The sequence below is a fragment of the Phocoena sinus genome, chromosome 6, assembly GCF_008692025.1.
Source record: "Phocoena sinus isolate mPhoSin1 chromosome 6, mPhoSin1.pri, whole genome shotgun sequence".
Taxonomy (NCBI): domain Eukaryota; kingdom Metazoa; phylum Chordata; class Mammalia; order Artiodactyla; family Phocoenidae; genus Phocoena; species Phocoena sinus.
Window position 1 is genome coordinate 12,027,385 of NC_045768.1, and position 25,466 is coordinate 12,052,850.

The following is a 25,466-nucleotide window of genomic DNA, read 5'->3' on the forward strand; positions in this document are numbered from 1 at the left end:
CACATTTTGGGCCTGCAACTCCCTCTCCCATCTCTGCCTGGTGAGATGCTTTTGTCTTTCAAGGTCTTACCACACACACCCTTACCTCCTGTAAGACTTCCCTAACCCTCAAATACACAGGTCATGTCTCACTTTATTTCTCCAAGACAGGCAATGCTCACGATGAAGGCACAGGCCTCCCAGGGGACAAAGCCTGTGTCTTCTCTCACCCCATGGGCCTGGAGCACATTAGCTGCTCATTAAGTGTCTGAATGGATGAACGGGGAGGCGCTGCCCAATGCTCAAGTACACCTATTTGTCAGCCCAGAGGGTGGTCTTCTCTGACTGCCCGTGGGAGGGAGGCAAGAGCACACCATGATAAAACTGGTTGTTACAAAGCAATGCTGTTTGTACCAAAATATTTAATGAATATGCCGTTAAAATAAAGCCAACAAAAGAAATAGTAATACAAGTTTACTGGTTTATATTTCAATTCATAAAGTTGACACACTGAAACTACCCTAGCACAATGTCCACGCACCTAGTTTTAGATGGGCTTACAGCTGTTTTGGTAACTGAACAAGAAAGACACAGAAAGCGGTGGAGGGGATGGTTTGGGGGTCAGGGGTTGCCGCTTGTTACCTCCCTGATCACAGATGACCTCAGCAAGCGTTAATACAGCCAACAGGAAAAGAGATACAAAACAACCCAGGTGTCTTTATGTACAAACCAGTGCCTCTTGTAACCAGCGACCTCCACACTGCACGCAGAGAAGACGACAGTCATCTGCGAGACAGCCTGTCAGCATATCACTATATAAATTAAAAGTCTAAAGTTATTTTGTTTATAAAAAAGGTGCTAAAACCTCTATTCCATAGTTCTGAAGCGAGAACTTGCAGCCCATCTGAACAGTGAGGTTTGCACCCAGCCTCACTCCGGGGAGGGCCCAGGCAGGCAGGGACACAGGCCAGCCGGACGGGGGCCTCTTGGCATGTGTGTCCTGCACATCCTCACGTTTACACACACACACACATACACACACACACACCTCAGAGTCTTTCTCACTTGTACAAGCTGTTGTGCAAAAACACTAGAACCTTGAAGTGAGGGAGCTCTTCACAGCTCTCGCGACAGCAGGGTGGAGAGCAGAGCCCGACAAACCTTGAGTGAAATTAAGTGCCCGAAATAACCACGTAATGAAGTTGTGCAGGTCAGTCCTAGTCTGGGATTTAAACACTGTCAATTGGGTGCATTGGGAAAAGATATTTATATATACACACACACACACACGACACATTAACCAAAATAAGGTTTGTCCACGTTATGATTAATCCAGTCTCGACAGTCGGTCAAGTCACCCACCCCAGCACTGTGGAGTCATTTGGCAGCTAACACTAAAAACAACAGGAACTATGAGAGTTGCATAGAATTGATCAGAAACATGTGAATAATGCCAAACCAAAAACCTGTGCATCGTAGAGTTAGTTTAACAAAACTAGGTGGCTTCACCTACAACCATGAAACCCTCCTATTTAAAACAAAGTGCTTCTCCATGTCTACCTGGAGGACCCTCTGCTGGCACTGGAGCAGATAATTATTTGAGCTACCGATCCCCTGCCCCACCTCCCCCAATATATAATAATATGTGTATTTAAAAAAAAAAGATTAAAGGTTTAGAAAAAAACCAAAGGCCTGAAGGATCCCCAGACTCTGATAATGTCACTCAGCCGCTGGGCTGGGTGAGGAGCTGACCTAACCGGGAAGAGGCCCGGAGGTCACACGGAGGAGTGGCTTTCTGGAACGTCCAGGGTGGCAGGCCAGCCGGCAGGCCTGTTAGTATCAGGAGTGAGGAGGGCCTTACCGCACAGGCTGCCTGCTTCATGAGCTCTGGTCCAACAACCTACCCACATGCTTCTATGGATCTGACTTAGGTACATTCTGGTCCTGGGACATGTCACAGAATCACACATCTGGCCAAAGAAGGCAACAAAAGGTGTCATGTTTTCTGAAGGTGTCTGGAGGCAGCAGCTGCTCTCAGCAAGTCTCTTTCCCTTGAACCCCAGTTGCCGTCTTTATGGAGCTCAGTGTTCGGTTAAACCATGTCTTCTTGGCCGCCTGTACCTCGTTGAGGGCAAGGCCTAAATGGTGCTCCAAGTCCTGGAAGAGGAACGACGTACGTGAGGATGCTGGTCTCCAGTGCTAATGACACTGCCTCCCCAGAGCCGAGCCAAGACAAGAATTCAGTCTATTTCCTCTTGAGAGGGCTCTGGAAATTCCCCCGGTTCTCAAAGTGGCATAGAAAGATCTGGAGTGCCTAAAGCTCTGGGAGATTTCCTAGTTAAGACCTCCTCATTTCTTGCCTCGTCTACTTATTAAAACGGCCTCCCACCTGAACGTCTCCCTCTCCGTCCACCCACTGCATACCAGGAGACAGACCAAATGTTCTACCTAAGAATGCAGCATTAATTTCCGGCAAGAGCCTTTCAAGCCTAGACCCCCTAGCAAGATGTCCGAGATGCTTCACAGTCTGGGCAGAGGCTCTTCCAGCTTGGCACCCACTTCCACCCCTACTTCCTACAGGCCCTTCCAGGCAGGCCCTCTCCTCCCTCTGTGCTGCTGGACACACCATGCCCTCCACCAGGAAGGCTCACTGTTCTGTCTTTTCTCCAGCAGCAACCTCTGCTCACTCTCGGACTACAGCCCAGATACTGTCCTTGGTGAGGCCTCTCCTCGCCACCTTGGTTGGTCACGGAGGCCACGTGCTAGCTGTGCGGCCCCAACAGTGAGAACCGGGCCTGGGCGAAGTAGACGCCCAGGTACCGTGTATGATACGAAGACCAGGGCTTAAGCTTTAGTCCTGAACTTGGTTCCTTCTGCGAACTGTGCCTGGTGCCTACCTTGTGCTCAGCATCAGGCCTGATGGAACTAGCCATGCAGTATAACGATGAACAAAACAAGCCCCCGTTTCTCCAAAAGGAAAGGAGGCCCAGATAAATTAGGTAATACGTCCAAAGTCACAAAGCTGGGTAAGTGACGGGAGCGGGGGCATAAAAGCCTGTATTTGTGAAGCCCTCAGATATCGTGCTGAGCCCTTCCCGTGCATTATCTTTTTTAGTCCTCAGAGCAAACCATCAGAGTGATCCCTCATCACCTCCACTGGCAGAGGAGGAACCTGAGGTGAAAGGAGGTTACTACTAACCCAAGGTCAAAGAGTCTGGTGGTGCAGCTGTGATTTCAAATCATGCATTCTCTGCTCCAGCAGAAAGATTCCAAGTTTGATGGATAATTCTCATTATGAGAAAGTCCAATCGTTAGGACAGGCTAAATGCTAATTAAACATCCACTAGTAAATAGCAAGTAATGGGCTTCTTCCCATGAGGATTATGGTTCAAGTTTAAAAGGGAAAAAAACCCCAAACCATGAAGATCATTTCTGGGGTTTCTAGCCCACACCAGGGAAATCCTGACCCCGTGCAGGTCTGGGTCCCGCCACACCAGGGGCAGAGGGCTGGCCGGGGGCACAGAGGCAGCTGTTACCTGGATCTTACACTCAGCTTCCACCAGCTGCAGCTTGGTTTGTGCCAGTTCCAGTTCCATCTCTCTCAGCTGGTTCTTGAGTGTTTCCTTCTCCTCATCTGTGTCCTCATCCAAAACTTCCTTAGCTGAGCTGATGCCCTTTATGCGCCCTTCTTTGTTGAAAAATTCCCGGCAGCGCTCACAGTCATCCACATTTTGCTGAAATTGAATGTCAGATGTGAAGAGACAAAGAAGACATGAAGGTGTGAGCATCTCCTTTCTGGGGAGCCAAGAGATGGCTTCTCTGCTGAGCACTACAGCTTCTGAAAAACTGTGTTCTCTCTGTAAACTGGCAGATGACCTACTGGAAAAGTCACCTGGTGTTACACACCAAAAGCAACACAAATATTCTTAGGTCTTGATCCAGTCATCTCACTTCTAGGAACCTTGGCTAAAAAAATGAAAAATCAGGCTTCCCTAGTGGTGCAGTGGTTGAGAGTCCGCCTGCTGATGCAGGGGACGCAGGTTCATGCCCCGGTCCGGGAGGATCCCACATGCCGCAGAGCGGCTGGGCCCGTGAGCCATGGCTGGTGAGCCTGCGCGTCTGGAGCCTGTGCTCCGCAACGGGAGAGGCCACAACAGTGAGAGGCCCACATACTGCAAAAAAAAAAAACAAAAAAAAAAACAAACAAAAAAAATGAAAAAGCAGTGACTAGATACAGATTTACATACAAGGAATTTCACTACAGAATTAGAGACACAAAAAAGGGGTGGGGAGATAAACTATCCAGCTACTGGGAAAAATTAAATAGGATGTGCTATATTTATACAAGGAAGTACACAGCCTCAGAAAAGTTTTTGAGGAATTTTTCGTAACATGGTAAAAAGGTTTAAGTGCTGGGTAAACTAGGACACAAAAATGTCTTTAAAGTATAGCTACAAGGATATACCACATTTCATGAAAATAAGATGGCAATGACTGTAAGAAAACATCATTTCGTTTTCCTCTAAGAAAATATTCTGCCAATTAAACCACAAAAAGCCATGAGTTATAAAATATGTCCCAATTTCAGATGTAAATGTGAAAAAAATGCCTTAGAGTGAATGAAATTTTCTATGTTAGAACAAAGACTGAAAGAATACACGCCAAAGTGTTAATGATGATGTTGTCTGTGGGTAATAAGATTATAAGGGTTTCTTTTTCCTCCTTTACTCATTTTCCAAATTTTCTGCAATGAACATTATTAGTTTTAGCATCAGAAAATAAATTTTGTTTAAAAAATAGGTACTGCTGGTTAAACACTACTTATAATGGAGGCCAGGTATCATCTTGCTCCAGGTAAAATGCTGGTTTGTGCAGACATGGCCATGGACTCCCCCACGTTTCTGTCCAGAGTTGTAAACATGTTAGTACAGTATCTTTCAGTAAATTACTCATCTCAGTAAAATCTGAAAAGTATTCTAATAATAAAGAAAGAAAGCACCAAGTTACAAAAACCCTCAAATTGGCAAGCAAACATTAAAAACTCAGGTTCTCATTGTATCTGGGCCCATTACAGCAAGAGGAATTGAGCTCAGAAAGGGAGTGTCCCCCTGCTACAGAACAATGTGGGGAGTGACCTGGCCTCTGCGCCCCACCCTCACGCACAGCCTGTCACCTGCAGGACTCTTCCACCTCACCAGGGTGCTGCAGTAATCACAGACAACACCTGAAGTCCTGGGGCTCTTGTGTTTTGTTTTGTCTTTTTACAAGTGAAGTTAGCACAGAGGAGGACGTTACACAAATTTGTAAGGAAGAGGGACACTTGTATTTTGAGATCTAATGCCAGAGCTCTTCTGGTCTTATCTGTATCCCCTGCCTAGAGGAGAGAGGCAGAATATCAGTTGTCAGTTGTAGCCACCTTGTCAGGTACTCATCAGTTTCCCTCATTTTTGAAATCAAAGCAGAATACCCAGGGACTTCCCTGGTGGCGCAGTAGTTACGAATCCGCCTGCCAACGCAGGGGACACGGGTTCGAGCTCTGGTCCGGGAAGATCCCACATGCCACGGAGCAACTAAGCCTGTGCGCCACAACTATTGAGGCTGCACGCCACAACTGCTGAAGCCCGTGCACCCGGAGCCTCTGCTCGGCAGCAAGAGACGCCACTGCAACGAGAAGCCCGCACACCACGACGAAGAGTAGCCCCTGCCCGCCGCAACTAGAGAAAGCCCACGCACGGCAACAAAGACCCAATGCAGCCCAAAATAAATAAATACATAAATAAATTTATTTTTAAAAAAAAGATAGTATTGTTATTAATAGTGGTAGGTTATTAAAAAAAAAAAAAAAGCAGAATACTCCCTCCCCAAACTTTTTGTGCTGAATATAGCCATAAAATGAACTAGGTGGTATAAAATCTCTTTGATAAAGGAAGACTTACCCGAATTTTTTCAATTTCCACTTTATTAGCAGTCTGCTGCTTCTCTAATCTTTCACTCAACTGAGAACAAATCTGAAGAAACAAACATAATAGAAAATGACAATCTCTTCAGCAGAGTCATAATCCGCACAACTTGGGCTCGGGATGAGCTCTGCAGTGGAAGCTGGACTATGGAGTGGAACTGGGACAGCACTGAGCAGGAGGGGGTGTGAGACGACAGGCGGGCAGAGGTGCCTCTGGCTCTCCCACCCCCGCATCCACTGGCCTAGGACCTGCAGGGACCTATCAGTGCCACGCTCGATGGCCACTGTTTACAGACACTGCCAGACTCAGGAGCCAGCACGAGATCCCAGTACAGAAAGAAATAAGACCAATTCAGTTATGTTCTCAAAATGCAACCCGCTGGGGAGAGAGGTGGTTCTACATCATGAGTCTGAAGTGCTCCCAAGCACTCGGGGGCTTCCATGTATTAAGTGCCTGCTTATGTGAGGGAACTATGCCAGGTGCTGCACAAAGATAACCTCACGGACTCCTCACAACAGTTCTGTGCGTGAGCGACGATTTCCCTTATTTTACAGTTGAAAAGCAGTGCAGTAACTTGTCCAGTGAAGCGAAGGGACTCGTCAGTGCAAGTCGCCAAGCAGGGATGCGTGTGGGTGTGGAGAAGACATCTTGTGCAGGCAAGCAGGGCTTCCAGAGAACATGGCCCAATTCCAGGGTGCACGGACCCACCTGCTTGTAGTCACCGATGATAGAACTGTTTTTTTTAATCTCAGATTCTGCCTTGTCGAGTTCCCGACGGCACATTTCTTTTAACTGCGTACATTAAGAAAAGCAAAAGTGAATGTTAAGGGAAATACAAGCGAAGCTCTGTCACTCCGCGCTTAGCGCTGGTCTTTCCCCAAAGTGCCTGACCTACTGGAGGTAACTCCCTTCCCTTCTTCCTCACTCTCAGCACTACTAACCCTACTCTTTTTTTTTTTTTTTTTTTTTTTTTCTGGTACGCAGGCCTCTCACTGCTGTGGCCTCTCCCGTTGCGGAGCACAGGCTCAGCGGCCATGGCTCACGGGCCCAGCCGCTCCGTAGCATGTGGGATCTTCCCGGAACGGGGCACGAACCCATGTCCCCTGCATCGGCAGGCGGACTCTCAACCACTGCGCCACCAGGGAAGCCCATTAACCCTACTCTTGATGCTAGGAGAGAACAGTCAAAACTTCTGAACTTTCAGCTTGCGGCTTTTGCTGAAGTTCCTCCCTGTCAGTGCAGCCCTACCTGGGATCCTGAGCTGAGAGGTAACACAAAGCAAATGCAGAGGAAGAGCTAACGGGAGGACTGCTGCTCCTTCAGTGCCTCATGGATTATGTGGGAGGCGCCCCGCCATCTCTCACCTCAGGCAGCCTGACTGAGACGAGAAGGTGGATGGTGAAGGAGAGCCCGCCTGCTCTGGGGCATGCAGCACCCAAAGCTCTTCCTATGGCTGTGAGTCTGCGCCCAGGGGCTATGCTCAGGACAAGCCTTCCAGAGTTTGCTCTGTGGGGGAGATGTCGGTGGACAGGTAGGGGAAGAGCCAGACATTATGTGATGTCTGTCTTCCTTTGTCAGAAATGCTAACCCTCTTGTCACACTCAGACGCTGACACACAGGAATTTCTCCTGCCCCAGTGAAGGATGGGCTTTGGCCCACTGTCTCCCCCTACATTTTAATTATTAAGAACCATTATGCTTTTCACAGTAAATACAAAAGGCCTTTGGAGAGAAACTGAAGCCAGCTGTCTCTGGGTTCTCCAGTGCCAACAGGAAGCCACCAGTGAACTCCCAGCTCTCAAGTATTTGCAAGACACAGAGGAATGTGGGAGGGGCAAAGCTCCCCTCACCTGAGCAGACTCTTCTTCCAGCCGTCTTTTCTCTTCCTCTGCATCAATCAATTTCTGTTTGGTCATAAGCAGCTCCTTATTCAGTGCATCTGCCTTTTCCTCAGCCTGAAACATTTAAGAGGTGCTGTTAAAGAACAAGAAGTGAGAACTGAAAGGGATTTGAATTACCCAGAACAATCCAATTTTAAGATGATGAGGAAACTGTGATCCAGAGAGGGGATGTGATATGCCCAAGGTCTCGCTGAGACTACACTCACGCACAAGTGTCTGGCCCCGTCTCCTGCCCAGAGGCAGTGCGGGTCAGTAGCTAGGAGCTCGCCTTCGTCAGACAGCCTGGCCTTGACTCCCACTGCTCCCCGACTGTGTGCCACTCGGACAAGTCACTGAGAACGTCTCTGAGCTTCACGATCTTCAGCTGAGAGATAAGGCGTGGAATGGACTCAGCACAGTGCCTGGCATATAGTAAACACTCAACAAAAGGTAGGTGTCATTATCATTAATAGTAATAATAAATTCTGGTTTTCTTCTTCCAAACTCTCAGTATTTGCTCTGCTTAATCAAATAAGTTCTGCATTTTGCTCTCACTGTCACCTGACAAAGGCACCCCTTTGCTAGCACTCTCCTTTTATTATCTGAAATGGCCATCTTCCACCCCAGTTTTTTTCTAAAGCATGCAAAGGTCTGGTGGGCAGATCTTTGGGTCCAAGTGAAAATGATACACCTGTACCCGACAAATACAGTCCCTGACACTGGAGAGTCCAAGGATAACTGAAGAATGAGAGACTGCAGCATGTTAGAAGGCAGTCGAGGAAAGGAGGTGGAAGCTCCTAGCTACAGAGTGCTAGATACAGAAGGTCTTTGCCAGCTCCTTCTATCCAACCTCCTCTGACAATGGATGGTGGTTTCCCTGAAATTAAAGAGCATTTCAGATGTCACCTAGCTGAAGTGGTGTAGCTGAGCCCCTCTGCTTTCTACAACACCACATCTTCTGACGTACTTTCTTCGGGAGGCATAGGCTCCAGGAGGCTGGGGCTTTAAATGGAGAACTGAGAATGGCATGATATGCAACTCACAAGGCCATCAGTCACTTGCCTATGCGTGCAATTAAATGGGGTCCTGGTTAAGGCCTGTCCTTTCCGGTGAGTGGCTTACAATCACCTCTAGTTCAAACCCCAGTAGCAATCAAAATGGAAATAGGAATCAAACAAAAGAGGAAATAACAAAGAAGAATAAAGTCCTGTCAAAGATTCTGTTTTACTTTAATCAACAGAACATCCTGTTACCTCTCCCTTCTCTCCCCTGGACCCAGTTAACATCTTCTGAACAGTACTGTGGAACCTGTGGCACATACTTATATTCTCTCAGTTACTCACCATCACTCCCATGGTAGATAAGACTGATTCTAAGAAGTGCGGGACAGCCAGGTCATGGACTCAAGAGTCTTCCTTGCCCATCCTGATTACCCAGTTTAGAAAAAAATTTAGATGGGGAAGTGATTTCCCCAAGCTTGCACAAGGCATGTAGCAGAGCTGGAATCCGAAACAAGGTCTCTCAACATTAAGCCCAGCATTTGTGCCATCACTCCAAGAGCTGACTCTCAAGGCTGTGTCAATAGGAAGGTGCACACAGGCCACTGGACTGACCAACCAGGGTCCTCTTATGGCACCACACTTGCTGCACAGTCATTCTACTTCCATAAGCACATAAGGAGGGAACATCTGGCGATAAACACAAATCCAGACTTCCGCTTCTGGTCATAAAGGACTAACCAGGACCAGATTTACCCTCTCACTGTAAACAAAACACTGGACGAAATACATAAAACTACTGTTTGCTGACACTAAAAACAAATGCAGAATTGTGGTTCCTGGGAGAAAGGAAACAAGCAAGGTCTTACTACCATTCTGGCTTTCTGCCTAGAGGCACTTCTGGACCAAGGAGCAGGGTGAGGGGTTCCAAACAGAGCATAGGCCTCAAAGGGTTCAGGAGGCAGAGGTAGGGGGTCAGAGATGCTGAGGTGGCTGGAACCTGTGGAGTAGAGCTCTGGAGATCTGAGCACTCCAGAACTGCGAATAAGGCAGTAAAGGAGATAAAATGAAATCATGAAAATACCCAATTAAACCAAAGAAGGCAGAAAAGGGGAAAAAAGAAAGAAAAAGCAAATACAACAAATGGAGAACAAACAGCAAGGTGGTAGAGTTAAATATACCATATAAATAATTACATTAAATGTAACTGGTCTAAACATTCCAATGAAAAGAAGGAGATTATCAGACTAAATTTCAAAAAGCAAGATCCAACTATATGCTGGCTACAAAACCCCATTTTAAATATAAAGACACAGATATGTTAAAAGTAAAAGTATGGAAAAGGATATACCATGAAATACCATGAAAGTCGGAATGGCTATATTAACATCAGACGAAGTAGATCTCAGAACAAAGAGTATTAACCACGGACAAAGAGGGACATTTCATAACAATAAAAGAGTCACTCCAGAAGGCAGTAAATCTGAAATGCATTCATAAATTCAAATTACAGGAAACAAAAAACTGACATAACTGAAAGGAGAAATAGATAAGTGCACAGAGTTACAGATTTCCTCACTGTTCTCTCAGTAAGTGATAGAACAAATAAAGAGAAAGGCAGTAAATCCGTGGAAGTCAATCAACTTGACAGAAGTGACATGACAGAACGCCCCACCGACAACAACAGGACACACAAACTCTCCAAGAGCGTGTGGCACATCCACCCATCAGACAATATGGAAGGCCCTAAAATAAGCATAAGTATGTTTTAAAAGCAATAAAATCAGAAAAAATATGTACCCTGATGACAACTGAATTAAATCAGAAATCAACAACAGAAAAATTTCGGGGACAAATCCCTAATAGTTAAAAATTAAACAACACACTACTAATTAACTCAGAGATCAAAGAAGTAATCACAAGAAGTGAATGAAAATAAAAACACGACACATCAGAATATGTGAGATGTAGCTGAAATAGTGCTTCAGGGAGATTTATAACTTTAAATGCTTATTTTAGAAAAGATGAAAGGTCCAAATCAATGACTAAGCTTCTTCTTTAAGTAGCCAGAAAAAGAACAAATTAAACCAAAAGAAAAGTAGGAGATAATAAAAAGCAGAAGTCAATAAAAGAAAAAGAAATCAACAAAACCAAAAGCTTGGTTTTAGAGAGATCAACACAATTGATAAACTTCTAGTTAGTAGACTGATTAAGGAAAAAAGGGAAAAGATACAAATTACCCATATCAGTAATGAAAGAGAGAAGACTTCAACAAATCCATCCTATAAACATTAAAAGAATAAGGGAATATCAACGACTCTGTGCCTATATATTTGACAACTAAGATGAAATGGATAAATCACTTGAAAGGCACAAAGTATAAAAATGTACACATGAAGAATTAGAAAATTTGAATAGCTCCATATCTGAAATCATAAATAATTTCCTGCTGGACTTCCCTGGTGGCGCAGTGGTTAAGAATCCGCCTGCCAATGCAGGGAACACGGCCTCAATCCCTGGTCTGGGAAGATTCCACATGCTGCGGAGCAACTAAGCCCGTGCGCCACAACTACTGAAGCCCGTGCCTAGAGCCCATGCTCCGCAACAAGCCACCACAACGAGAAGCCTGTGCACTGCAATGAAGAGTAGCCCCCGCTCGCCACAACTAGAGAAAGCCTGCGCGCAGCAACGAAGACCCAACGCAGCAAGAAAAAAAAAAAAATTTTTTTTCTTGCTAAGAAAACTCCAGGCCCACGTGCTTTCATTAGGGAATTAAAGATTTAAATCAAGGAACAATCCCACAAAAAGTCCTTAAAAAATAGGAGGGAACAACTCCCAGTTCATTTTAGAAGGCTAGCATTTCCCTGATATCAAAACCAGACAAAAACATTAAAGAAACTCCAGACAAATATTCCTTAGCAACACAAAAATCTTTAATACAAATAAAAATCTTAAAAGAAAAAAGAAACCCCACGTTTCCTAGGAATGCAATGTTTGTGTACACTGAAAAATCAGTTTGTCTACACTTCACTGTACTGAGAGAATTAGGAAAAATAGCAAATAATCACCTCAACAGATGCAGGAAGATCATTTGATCAAATTCAACACCCATTCATGACAACTCTCAGCAAACAGGAAGAAAGGAGAACTTCCTCAACCTGACCTATGGAAAACCTACAGCTAACTGGAACAAGGTGATGAGGTCCACTCTCACCATCCAATATTGTTCCGAAGGTCCCAGTCAGTGCAGGAAGGCAAGGGAAAAAAGACAGAATGACTTGAAAAGAAGTAAAACTGTCTTTATTCAGAGATGATATGATTGTGTATGTGGAAAATCCTAAAAAATAAACAAAAAAGCTACAAGAATAGTAAGTGATTTAGCAAGGTCACAGGATACAACGTCATGTAATCAACTGTATTTCTAGAGACTAGCAATAAATAATTGGAAAATGCAATTAAGAAAAAATTACCCTTGGGACTTCCCTGGTGACACGGTGGTTAAGAATCTACCTGCCAATTCAAGGGACACGGATTCGATCCCTGGTCTGGGAAGATCCCACATGCCATGGAGCAACTAAGCCTGTGCGCCACAACTACTGAGCCTGCGCTCTAGAGCCTGCGAGCCACAACTACTGGGCCCGCGTGTCACAACTACTGAAGCACATGCACCTAGAGCCCGTGATCTGCAACAATGAGAAGCCTGCGCACTGCAGTGAAGAGTACCCCTCGCTCGCCACAACTAGAAGAAAGCCCACACGCAGCAACGAAGACCCAATGACACAGCCAAAAATAAATAAATTTATTTAAAAAAAGAAAGAAAAAACTACCCTTAATAACAGATTAAAATATGTGCAAATCTTGTAAACTGAAAACTAAGAACACAATGCTGAAATTGAAAAAGACCTAAATAAATGAAAATTGTAACATATTCATGGATTGGAAGGTTCAATCACTGCTCAGATGTTAATATACTCCCCAAGCTAATTTACAGATTCAATACAACCCCACTCAAAATCCCAGAAGGCTTTTATTTCTAGAAGTTGACAAACTGATTCTAGTATTTATATAGAAATGCAAATTATTTACAGTAGCCAAATTATTTTTTAAAAAGAACAATAAAATTGGAGGACTCCCATGACCTGAGTAATTATGACTGTGGTATTGGCATTAACGATAGACGTATACATCAATGGAGTAGATACAGAATCGAGGAGACCCATACATACAGGTCAATTGATTTTTTTTTTTTTTTTTTTTTTTTTGCGGTACGCGGGCCTCTCACTGTTGTGGCCTCTCCCGTTGCGGAGCATGGGCTCCGGACATGCAGGCTCAGCAACCATGGCTCACAGGACCAGCCACTCCGTGGCATGTGGGATCTTCCCGGACCGGGGCACGAACCCGCAGCCCCTGCATCAGCAGGTGGACTCTCAACCACTGCGCCACCAGGGAAGCCCAGGTCAATTGATTTTTGATAAAGAGACCAAAGTAATTCAGTGGGGAAAGTTTAGCAGCCTGCTCAAGTTCAGAGAACTAGAATGCAGTGGAGCCAGAATTCAAATCCCAGGAGTTGGGCTCCTGAGTCTGTTTCCATCACTCTCACATTACAGTCTCAATGTAGAGAGCAACCATGCCAGAGGGGACTCAGGTGAGGTCCTATCAGCCCTGTGCCAGGTACCTTCCATAGGTTCCCTCTCAGCCTTTAGCACCAATGCCTTAATGTCAGGTCCACGCATCACTCCCATTTCATAGAGGAGAAAGCTTGGATGGAGTCACCTAGGGACTCAGTAGCTGACCGGGGATCTCTCCATAGCTGCTTTGTGACAAGTAACAGAAATGACAGGTGAGGAATAACAAAAGTGATAATAAAATCAGTTGGAAATACAAAGAGGGTTCTGGAAATTCTGTAAGCCACATATGAGAGCTTTTCTCTGGGATGCAGAAAGGGAAGAGTGAAAGGGCATGATGAAGTTCTTTCAGAAATCTAAGTCCCTGAAGCCAAAACACACTGAGAGGACCCCACAGCCCTCACTTCAGAACCTAACTGATTTTCCGTGATGATTCAAACGATACGAGAGAAGACTAACTTGGAAAGGGACTCAACGTTTAGTGTGAAAAGCTCTGTTTTCTTAGCACCGTCGATGGCTGGACGATGGGACCCCAGTTTGCTATTCCTGAGCCCTAGTGGCAACAGGGTTCCTGCTCCTCTGAGCCAAGTTAAGAGCAGCAGGCCAGCTGGATTGCAGTCTAAGGGCTCTGCCACTAACAGTGTGACTGTGTAAGACATTTAACCTCTTTTGGCCTCATCAGTGAAATGGGGATCGTAACTGTATCCTTTACACAAGGGTTGTTTGGAGGATTTGACAGTAAGTACACAGCACGTGGAGCAGTGTCTAGAACTCTGTAAGTGCTTAAGAAATGTTGTTAGGTGTCAGTATATTTTTGATGTAGTTATGACATCAAACCATAGCTTCTTGTTCCATATTTATTTTGGAGACAGTGTGGCATTATAGAAAAAGCCTGGGTGTTTCAATTAGATGCACCTGGGTTACATTCCTGGCTCTGCTTCGTCCTGGGTGCCTTCCTCTCTCTTGAGTCTCAAGTTTCTTTATTGTTAAAAAAATCCTTATCCATAAATGGGGCTCATGTTACAAGGCTGACGTAAGGATAAGAGATAGTAGAGTTTAACAAAGTGCTTCTCACTGTGCCTGTCACATACATCATCATAGAGTATTTTTACTATTTCTCACTTCCGATATCAGAAATGTAACCTAGCTCTTTGACTACTGTGCCAGGCAAAGACAAGTTAAAAAAAGGCTTTTACCCTCTTTAGAGGCAGGCTTCAAGAACCTACGAAGTGTATTTTCCACCTTAAACTAGGAGAGCATCAATGTTACTTCTGGTCCCATCAGACTGGCAAATGCAACAGCTCAAACTAAAAATCTGCCTGGAATTTTATCTTAAGTTGCCTCTTAATATAATTTCATTGTAAATACAAAGCTCTAGTACAGGACCCATTTTCTTTTCTTTTTCACTTCCTTTCTGCATGACCTACAGCTGCTAGAAGAGCCATCACAGGTGCACACTGTGATTTTTGCTCCAGCAATTACCCTGCTCAGTGTACACCCACCTCCCTCCACTCACTTGGCAGAAATGCCTAAACAGTGAGGGAATGATTCTCATAGTGTTTCTACAAAGAAGATCAGAGGGTATGCTGGGAACCTGCACCACAGGGAGGAAACTCCAACCTAAGGAGACTGTGGTAAACCAAAAAGCAACGGGATCTCCAGGTTCTGGTTACTGAGGGCTAATGGCCTTGCAACACCCTTCCTGGAAAAACTGGAAAAAGGAGTCTTCCCAGTTACCTGCAGCTACTTATAGCTGACAATCAGACAAAGAGAGTGAAACAACACTGCCTGTGCCTAATTCCTGCACTTTCATACACACCAAATCACGTAATTCTCACTATACTCTTGGACACAGCTATTATTCCACCTCCCCACACTTCACTCTGCTTGACAGTAGAGTAGCTGATGGTAGAATCCAGACCTGTTCAAAATTTTACTCCATTATTCTATTTCTAAAGAGAAGTAATAAGAACCAGTAGATACTGCCATCTCTCTTCCTCTTCATCTGCGGTGTGACTCACTTGGAGAATCTAATGAAAGCAAAGACTGTCAGAGAAATACAGTAGTACATAATATTTTCATACATGTTTGGTGGCTGTCAAGGACCTTGTGAAGTTCACAGATCCTAAGGGGTTCAATATATTATGTTAAGTCCCCTGTAAACCCTCAACAGCCTAAGCCTATCTCTCTAGCCTCAGGAAAATCAACAAGCAGAAAAGTAATCTCAGGAGCCTGAAGGGAAACGTAAGTCAGGTGCTGCCAAACTTTGTCCAAGCGCCAAAGCCAGCCTGCCACCTATTCTCGCAAATAAAGTTTTACTGGGACACAGCCATGTGCATTCGTTTATTTATTGTGTAGGCACCAATGGCAGAGTTACATAGTTGCAACAGAGACCACGTGGCCCACAAAGCCTAAAATATTTACTATCTGTCCCTTTACAGAAAACGTTCGCCAACCTCAACCTAAACCATGAATGAGAGAGTGCACTATAGGAAGCCTGTAGTATAGAAATTGGACAAACACCCTGCCAGGAATGCCATCATCTCAAACCTTTTAAGATTAGGAGAAGCAAAGAAAAACAGAATATCTGCCAACAGAAATTCCTGATGAAATTGCAAGCTGCGGCGGCACTGAGCTTTATTACAACTGGCAGTGCTTATCCAACAGGCACGTGATGTGCAGGATGACAAGATCTGTTCTTGTCTTAGGGGTAAGTTAAGGAAATTATAGTGATTAAATGCTACTGCCAATTGCAATAACATAAGAATAGCCAGAAACACCTTTCAATCAATGTCTGGAAAGGCGTTCAGGGTTTGCTGTATAATGAGAAAAGAATGCGGTAAGGAGGCCTTAATGAGATCATGGATGATCCTGAAGGAGAGGAGGGAACAGTACTGACAAGAGCAAGGTGGATCGTAAGAGGGAAACACTAACTAGAACAACAAACACTAAAATTCCAGGATTTCACTTGATTAAGGGAGAAGTGTTTCAATATAATCATCCCTTCAGACAAGTTGGACTTACATTATCCAGGTCCTTTCGCAGTGCAATCTTACTGGTCACCAGCTCATGGGCTAAGTCATCATTTTCCTGTTCCAACCTCATGTTAGCTTCTTGTAGACGCCTATTCTCCCGCTGATGGGTAAAAAGAAACCAGTTACAGACATAAAAATCAGATGGAAATGACAACTTCTCAGGTTAACCCTCAAAACTAATTGCTGAGTCCTACGGGAATCACGGGAGATGTGGCTGGTCCTAACGTGCTGCCCAGTCAACGACTGCTTACTTTCTATCTCCACAGAGAAATACTTAAATTCAAGTGACTGTCAAGCAGCTACTTCTTATTAACTGTGACAAAAGCCCACCGAACTGTAACAAACTAGGCTGCTAGTCTGAAGCAAAACAAATCTTGCTTTCTCATTTGCAAACTCAAACTGAAACTGGAACCTAGAAATAGTGAAACTGAATTTTAAAAAGAACTCACTAAAGCTAGTTACAGGCGCAATTATGTAAAATGAAAGGCTGAAAACACTTCACATCACCTAGGCCGTAAACAAACCTCAAATCGCTCGATGGGGTCTTCTTGTTGGGCCTGCTGTTCCCTCATGGTGTGATATTCTTTTTCATATTTTTTCAACTTCTTCTGACTAATCTGTAGGATAAAGCACAGCACAAATTAAAAAGTATCAGAGGGGCTTCCCTGGTGGCGCAGTGGTTGAGAGTCCGCCTGCCGATGCAGGGGACACGGGTTCGTGCCCTGGTCCGGGAGGATCCCAGGTGCCGCGGAGCTGCTAGGCCCGTGAGCCATGGCCGCTGAGCCTGCGCGTCCAGAGCCTGTGCTCCACAACGGGAGAGGCCACAACAGTGGGAGGCCCACGTACCGCCAAAAAAAAAAGGATCAGCAATGGGTGGGTGCTTTCAGGGCTTGCCCTGAAGACCAAGACCTCTGCTGACCTGGGCATCCCAGTAGTCAGAATGAGCACCCAACAGATAACCCCTCCTACCTGAGCTCTAGGTCTGACTGTCCATCTTCCTCCTCCTCCTCATGGGCCACTTCTTTAGCACATACCAGCACTGCTGCAGGTGCTTTCATTCTGTGACCTCATGACAGCTCTACAAGGTACGGCATTAGTATCCTCATTTTAGAGGCAAGTGAACTGAGATATAAGGAAGTTACGTGACTTGACCAAAGTCACTCAGCTGGCGACCAGCAGGTTCAGGATCTGCGCCCAGGCCGCAAGGCGTCATCCAAAGTTCAAGCTGTAGCTACCTCACTGTCCTACCATCTACCACTTTCCTTTCAACTAGCACCTTCTGTGCTGCCTGTAAACAGGCACAGTTCTCTCTGCCCTTAAACACACAGTTCTGCTGAGCATTCTATTTAGCTGCTCTTCCATCCCATTAAACTACTGTCCTCTTTCTCACCAACCACTACAAACTACTACACTGCTGACTCACAAATCTGACTTTTAGCCCCCAGTTCCTAGGAATCACAGAGCTAGTCTAGCCCAACTTCCTTAGTTTACAGAAGAAAATACTGAGCCATAGAAAGGGGATGGGACAGGCCCAAGTTTTCAGCAGGCTGATGTCAGCATCTCCAATCCCTGCTCCATTCTTCCCTTTCTGTCTTACTCGAGCTGCCTGGTGTTCCTCTCCAACTGATTCTGTGGACACCTGGCCCCATCGGGCCGTTTACAGGCCTGCCTCAATTAGAGTTTGCTCCTGGAGTTTGGCCGCTGCCCGAGGGGAGGCAGCTAGGAGCCATGCAGCACTATGCCCTGGCTGCAGTCTATAGAAAGATGCCCACTAAACACCTGGGGTGAGGCCACAAGCTGGAAACGAACATCCCTAAACCTAGATCTTCTGCGGTTTAAGGCCAATGCTGGGGTGAATGTTTATCGTGCGTGTAAGTGATTCACAAAGCACTTAAATAGAACAACTTTGTGATCAGTAAATTTATAAACAATCCTAACAGATCAATAGCAGAGGAACAGAAACTAAATGAGGCTTGTGGGCAGCAAACATTTCCTCCCAGTACTCTCTGCTGTCAGTCTGTATAAATGACAAGGAAGGGCAGGGATACAAGGCTCCCCTCGTGCTTTATAAAGAAGAGACTGACACCAAATCCTACAAAACATTCCCACAAATCTTCAGGATTCTTCAACTTGTCATTCTCATGCTAGGGTAAGGAAGAATTAACATTTTTCATAAACATACATTTTAAAAGGCTAATTACAAAATAATTTTTTCTACCTTTCATTAGCCTTTATTATAAATGTCTCATTCTCAGAGCAAAAGGGTTGATTCTCCCTCACACTGTAACAGCAGTTAGTGTGTAATAAGTGCCCCAGACATGCCAGGCCCTTCACACATGTCATCTCATTTGGTTCTTTCAGTGCTGTGATAGGATATGGGCATTTCTTTGTGTTTCCTATGCTTCCACATTTTCTACGTTGAGCATGAATTACATTTATAATTAAGCTAACAAAGTGAACGCTGTTTAAAAACAATTCTCATACCCTGGGCTTCTCTGAGACAAAGCTCTGCTCACTTCTCTACGCAGAGCTTGCTGGTCCAGAGTTCTGACTTCTTTCCCAGCTGAGCCTCATTTAGTTTCCTTCCCAATTCTCAGCCTCACTTCTCGGTCTCTCTCTTCTTCCCTCTCTTTCCCTTGAATGCCTTACCCCACCCCCTCCAACCCCATTACAAACAAAAAATAAACAAACATAACACTGCTTATAAGGGGTTCATAGCTGATCCTGACTTCGGGAGCATGTGGCTGCATACCAGAGTCGACTAGTTCAGGCTGCCTCTGAGGCAGAGACCCTGTGAAAAAGACTGATGCCTGAATGAGGAACGAGAGGTATCAGCAGCAAAAGCAGCAATTCAAGTGTCCTTATGAGGCTGCACCCAGGAAAGACCAGCACCTCTCAGCCCGCCTGTCCCATTATCAGTGCTTTCTCCAGGTCAGAACTGCGTCTCACTCACTGTTGTCCCCTGCGCATGCACAGAGAGCGCCCAGAAATGCTTGCTAAATTAATGAGAAGGGAACCCACACCACCACCCGCCCCGCCCCTTTGCATCAACCTGTCTTCTAAATGGAAATGGCATCCAAAGCGAACGTACACTGCAAGCCTGGTCCCTCTGCCTGTGCAACCCTGTGCCTGGATCACTCCTCTTCACCTTTCAGATCAGAGCTCCACATCACTTTTTTTTTTTTGGCTGCACTGGGTCTTCGTTGCTTCTGCCTGGCGGGCTTTCTCTAGTTGCAGTGAGCGGCGGCTGCTCTTCACTGTGGTGCGCAGGCTTCTCATTGCAGTGGCTTCTCTTTTTGTGGAGCACGGGCTCTAGGTGCGCAGACTTCAGTAGTTGTGGCATGTGTGCTTCAGTACTTGTGGCTCGCGGGCTCTAAAGTGCAGGCTCAGTAGTTGTGGCGCACGGGCTTAGTTGCTCCGCAGCAATGTGGGATCTTCCCAGACCAGGAATCAAACCTGTGTCTCCTGCATTGGCAGGTGGATTCTTAACCACTGCGCCACCAGGGAAGTCCCTCCACATCACTTCTTAGTGAACCCTTCCCTGACACTCTTCCCCCTATCAGGCTTGGTCTTTCATTATATATTCTCATAGCGTCAAGCCAAATCCTCCATGGCACCTGTCCAAGTTCACAATTATTTATTTATGTGCTTACTTGATTAACTGTCTTCCCACTAGGAAAAAGGCCACATCTGTTTTGCTTACCACCATACCTCTAGCGCCCAGCTCAATGCTTGGAACATAATCGGAACAGTCAGCTGTTGAACAAATCAAAGTCAAAGACCTTCCTTTTAACCCAATAAGGATGCAAGCAGGGACATTTATTTATCCAATAGTTGAGCCCCACTATGTGCAGTGTTCTTTGCTAAGCATTAATGATACGAAGATGTACACAGATCAGGATATGCAAACTCCACAAGGGCAGGAACTCTTTATGCACTGTGAAATTCCTAATGCCTGGCACACAGTAAGCATGAAAATACTTAATGAAGAGACATAGTCCCCACAGTTCATTTTGCCTGTCTCTTACTTCTACCACTAAAATTTTAACTGAATTCAAGAAGAAGAGAAGCTATGGAATCAGCCGCAGATCTCTGAATCACACCCGCTGTTGGCTGACTTCTATCAGAAGGCTGTGGAAATCACGGCTTCACACACAGAGGTATTTTTGCCTTCAAAGACGATTAAATTTGAAATCTGTTCTGTTTAAATACACTTTCAAGGAGGAAAAAAATTCTAATTTCCTGGGTTAAGGCTGAGTTTGTAATTTAGGTAAAACCAATTTTATACCTCATTGCAATTAGTACAAGGTTCTTAACACTGTCAGAGACAGTACCACTTTGAATGTCCCCTGAGAGCCATGGTTCCCACAAAAAAAGCACAGAAGCTAACCCCCACCCCACCCCCAGCAATAAAACATTCTACACACCATTTCAGAGGGCTCATGGGCTCCCTGAGGCCCATCCATAGTCCCAGGTTAAGAAACGCTGAATTAGAGAGAAGGTGGAGACTTGGAACATGCCAGATTGATATTTTGGTAGAGGTAAAAATTAGTCTAAAACACCTTTCCTTTGGTCACTCACTTATCATGAATCTGTCACAGGAATTGGATAAGGTTCTCTCTTAAAACATGTGCTACTTGCCCTGGGAAAGCTGGCCCCCGATCAGGCCGTGGAACAGGCAGGGATGTCGTGGCCCACACTGATGGAGAAAGAATGAGAGTGGCTGCTGACCTTGGTGGGAGTGAGGTAGTACCGTCGGCCAGTAAGAACTTGGACAGACCAAGGCTTGAGTCCTGGCTCTGCAGATGACTTACTGTGTGACTGAGGGCAAGCTGCCTTATCTCAGCCTCAGGGTCCTCATCTGTGAAAATCCCAACAGTCCTTATGAGAACTACTGTTACGAGGATCACATGATATAAAACACATAAAGAGCTAAGAAGAGTACCTGGCTGGCACACAGTGAAGTCTTTTTAATAAAGGGTGGCTGTAACATTATTATTATCTGCTTTTCTTCTCTGAACATGTGCTGCAAACAATGAGCCATTTAAACAAAGTCCATTTAACACAGAAGAGTAGGAAACAGGCTGCTGATAGGAAATATTAGGAGCTGATTCTGAAGTTTGGTTTAAAGTCCCTGCAAGGGGCTTCCCTGGTGGAGCAGTGGTTAAGAATCGCCTGTCAATGCAGGGGACACGGGTTCAATCCCTGGTCTGGGAAGATCCCACATGCCGCGGAGCAACTAAGCCCGTGTGCCACAACTACTGAGCCTGAGCTCTAGAGCCCACGAGCCACAACTACTGAGCCCGTGAGCCACAACTACTGAAGCCCGTGCACCTAGATCCCGTGCTCCGCAACAAGAGAAGCCACCGCAGTGAGAAGCCCGCGCACCGCAACAAAGAGTAGCCCCCTCTCGCCGCAACTAGAGAAAGCCCGCGTGCAGCAACGAAGACCCAATGCAGCCAAAAATAAATAAATAAAATTTTAAAATAAATAAAAAATAAAGTTCCTGCAAAAGTCAAGAATCCCTGCTGGGCTGGACTCACAGAAAGTCCAGTGCAGGTGGGAGGTTGAATGTTAGTAGCTCTGCGTGGCAGGATTGGAGTTATGTTGTGTGGGTGAGTGTGTGGGTAGGAAGAGGTCTGGTACATTAAGGAGATCCTGACCCCAAAGTCCTCGTTGCTAAATAAAGAAATCTGACACAAGTCCATGGTTCTTTTTCAGTTAGTGATTACAAGAACCTGAGATTTACATAAAAGTTTCAAGATAACAAGCTGCCTCTACATCTACTATTTTCTTTAATCATCAAAATGACTTTCTGAGATGCGTACAGCAGGGATTATCACCCTCATTGTACTGGGGAACTGAGACCTAGATAGGTAAAGTGACTTGTCTAAAGTAAAGGACCCAGACTGTTCAGCGGGAATGCCAGCACAAGAATTCAAGTCTCGGGTGATTCTTGCTTTTTACCCATCTCTGTAGCATGCCCAGTACTGAGCACAGTATATTCTTGGCATAGAAGGCAATCTACAAATGCTTGTTGACTTGAACTGACTTAAGGAAAGCAGATACCTGGGCAGAGAAGATCAAAACAGCCTGGGCCAAAAGAGCACTGGTGTGTGAAGGATGATGATAATATCATCAGAAGAGCAGCCACTACTTTAAAGGCATCGTCTTATTTCTCTCTCTACAACCCTGCTGTGCTCACCTACCTTAGGTCACAAAGCAGAGGCAGAGCCAGCTTGAGAGCCAAGGTCTGTGGGACTCCAAGGTCTGCACTTATAGCCACTTGAAACAAATCAACATTCTACTTGATTTCTCAGCCTTTTTATTTAATTTATTCAAACAGTTCAGGCTCACACTCCCTCAAAGATTACTAAATAGAATTAGGCATCCTTGTTCTACCATCAGAGTATTTTTCTAAAATGCAAGAAGCAAATTATTAGCAGAGGAATCACATGCAGATAAGGACCAAGGGAGAGGAACTCATTAAAATAAAACAAGAAGGTAGTGAACACTGCTACCCTTGCAACAACCAGCAAACTTTAGGGTTCAATGCAGAGAAAGAGAGAACCCATTCAGAAGCTTCCTCATGAAATCCAATTCTAAAAGGTAGGAACAAGTAAAGATATCTTGTAAAACTAGCCGGGTCTAGTTATAAGGAAAATGGAACTCAGCTACAGTGTACAAAAGGTAAGTTTCAACACTGACATAGAGACTGAGTTACCCATCTTTATATGACAAATATCACCAAAAGTGGACCAATAGAAGTAGCTCTTGTCCCATTCATTCAATCCCTCAGGTACAGTAAAGCACAATGATGATAAGCATTGACTTTAGAGTCTGAAATTCCTGGGATCTAATCTCAATTCCATCCCTAACTTTGTGCCCTTTGGGAGTTTTCTTCAATTCTCTAACCCTCAGTACACACATCCGTAAAATGACCTCATATGGTCACTCTAAGGATAAATTCACTATGTGTAGACACTATACAAGCTTCTGTGAACGTATCAAGAAAAAAGACTGATGAAGTCACTACAAACACAGAAGTTAAAACCCAAACCCACACTAACTACACAAATGATTTGAGCAGAGAAAGAAGTTCAAACTAGTGCTGCTTTTAGGCTCATGAATAAAAACATGCCCTCAGGGCAAATATCCCCAAATGCCAAAGAGTTTTCTGTTTCTCCAAATAGCAAATGGTTAGGATTACATTAATTGACAGATATTACTATTTGGTTTTTGTAATAATATCTTTTCTTACAGGTAGTTTGAAGCCTAGCATATTCACTTTATGTTTGATATAACAAATTCCAATGAAGCCATGGTTCAGAAATTCCATTTCACATCAGGCAGGATTCTACAGCCAAAGGGTCAAGTATTCAGATTTGATCTAAGAAACCCACTGAGCCATCTCTTTTAGCATAGTTCCTGCTGCTTCTAAACCAGCCTCACGTATCAGACTTGTTCTCAAAATTCCTGTATAGACACACAAAGAAACAGTTGCTCTCACATATTTCTTGAGTCAAAACTTAAAAGACCTAATTTTTTTTTTCCCATTTCCCTCCACTAAAGATGATGCATGGCACAGTTATGGGTATGAAAGGGCTGTGGAGCTCCTAGGACCATTCCCGATCTCCTGAACAATCTATTTAAAGTGAAATTCCTTTTAGATCTTATATCACAAGTGGAAACAACTTTTCCATCTCAGGTCACTGACCCATGGAGGGAGAGAAATTCAACAGACGGCTAAATGAGTTTTGATGTATGTATGTATGTTGTTAAATTTTAGATTAAGAGCAGGGGTCTAAAACTCTGTAAGAAATAAAAAAAAAAATTCGGTCCCATAATAAATTAAGGAGTAGAAGGGGAGAAGTAAAAGGGAAGAAAGGAGAGAGAGGAAAAAAAAGGAGAGGCAAGTAAAGACAGATACTGGGAGAGACTGATGGAGAAAAGGAAGATGCAGGCACCGAGAGGACAGTGGACCTTTCTGGGCAACAGACCCACCTTGTGGCCATTGCAGATACTGCCGCACCAAACTTGGTTCCTGCCGCCTTCTGAAATAAGAGGCCATGCAACAGGGTGGAAAGCCTTGGGAGCACGCAGTCAGAAGGCCTGAGTTCCAACAGGGCTTTTGTCACTGCCCAGTCAGTATCAGCTGGGTAAGTCACTTGGCTTCTATAAGCCTCAGTTTCCACACTGGATTTGCCCTTTGCACCTCACAGGGTACTGTGAGGAACAAATGAGATTCTTATAAAATCTGTACAAATACTGGAAATTACAACACTGTAACTGCTAAAACACAACAAAAGACAACAACAAGAATAGGTATCTGTCTCCTGGACTGGCATGTGAGATAAAGCATTCCCTATTCCCACCTTAATTAGGAAGTACAACTGAGAAAACTGAGTCACAACTTTTTTTTTTAATTAAAAAATAACGGAATGGAATTGAATGAGTTACAAGGCCAATGTTCCTTTCTAAATTCTACACCAAGAAATTCAGAAGCTAGTTTCCAAAGCATTCACCTAGCAGGAATCCCCTTTTCCATGGCTAGAGGGTCTCCAAACAACCAGAAGATACTATGCACTCTCTGTGCTGACTGAGGCCCTCCTCCATCATGCGGTCTACGTAATGCAGGGCTCATAACTGAGCTTGCCAATGATTTCTCTTATTTTTGAGCTGACAAATTATCACTGTGACTGAAATCCTTTGCCAATAATTGGCTCAACTATTGCCTATATCTCCTTTAATATTTTTTGGTGTTAAGTATAGCTGCCAGAGTGAAACTAATCATCACTAACTAAACTGTACACACCATATCCCACCTTTTAACAGAAAAAGCTCACTCTCTCATGTCCTGGTGAATCTGTAGGCTTTCCGTGATGAGTCAATTTCAAGAAAAATTACTATTTTTCTCACCTGAAACCATGTGCAAGTAGGGGAAATCATCCAAAGTGTACCCTAGCCATGCAGGGCTCTCCAAGACCAAA

The 25,466-nt window shown here is 44.7% G+C and overlaps 1 protein-coding gene across 9 annotated transcripts in view; it reads right to left on the reverse strand.

Annotated features, from left to right (window-relative positions):
• Positions 1-381: 381 nt before the first annotated feature.
• Positions 382-25,466, reverse strand: part of RABGAP1 (RAB GTPase activating protein 1) — a 160,433-nt gene continuing 135,348 nt past the window's right edge. For 7 of the 9 annotated variants that reach the window (XM_032634102.1, XM_032634105.1, XM_032634104.1 and 4 more), the window contains 7 exons: positions 17,001-17,093; positions 16,466-16,576; positions 7,789-7,893; positions 6,648-6,731; positions 5,916-5,987; positions 3,516-3,713; positions 382-2,136 (listed from right to left, as the gene is read on the reverse strand). In XM_032634102.1, the coding sequence (XP_032489993.1) occupies positions 2,014-2,136; positions 3,516-3,713; positions 5,916-5,987; positions 6,648-6,731; positions 7,789-7,893; positions 16,466-16,576; positions 17,001-17,093 (786 nt within the window). In that variant the 3' untranslated portion in view covers positions 382-2,013. Of the gene's footprint in view, positions 2,137-3,515; positions 3,714-5,915; positions 5,988-6,647; positions 6,732-7,788; positions 7,894-16,465; positions 16,577-17,000; positions 17,094-19,873; positions 21,338-24,484; positions 24,703-25,466 lie in introns of those variants that run through there. The other 2 variants (XM_032634108.1, XM_032634107.1) reach the window with 2 other exon arrangements.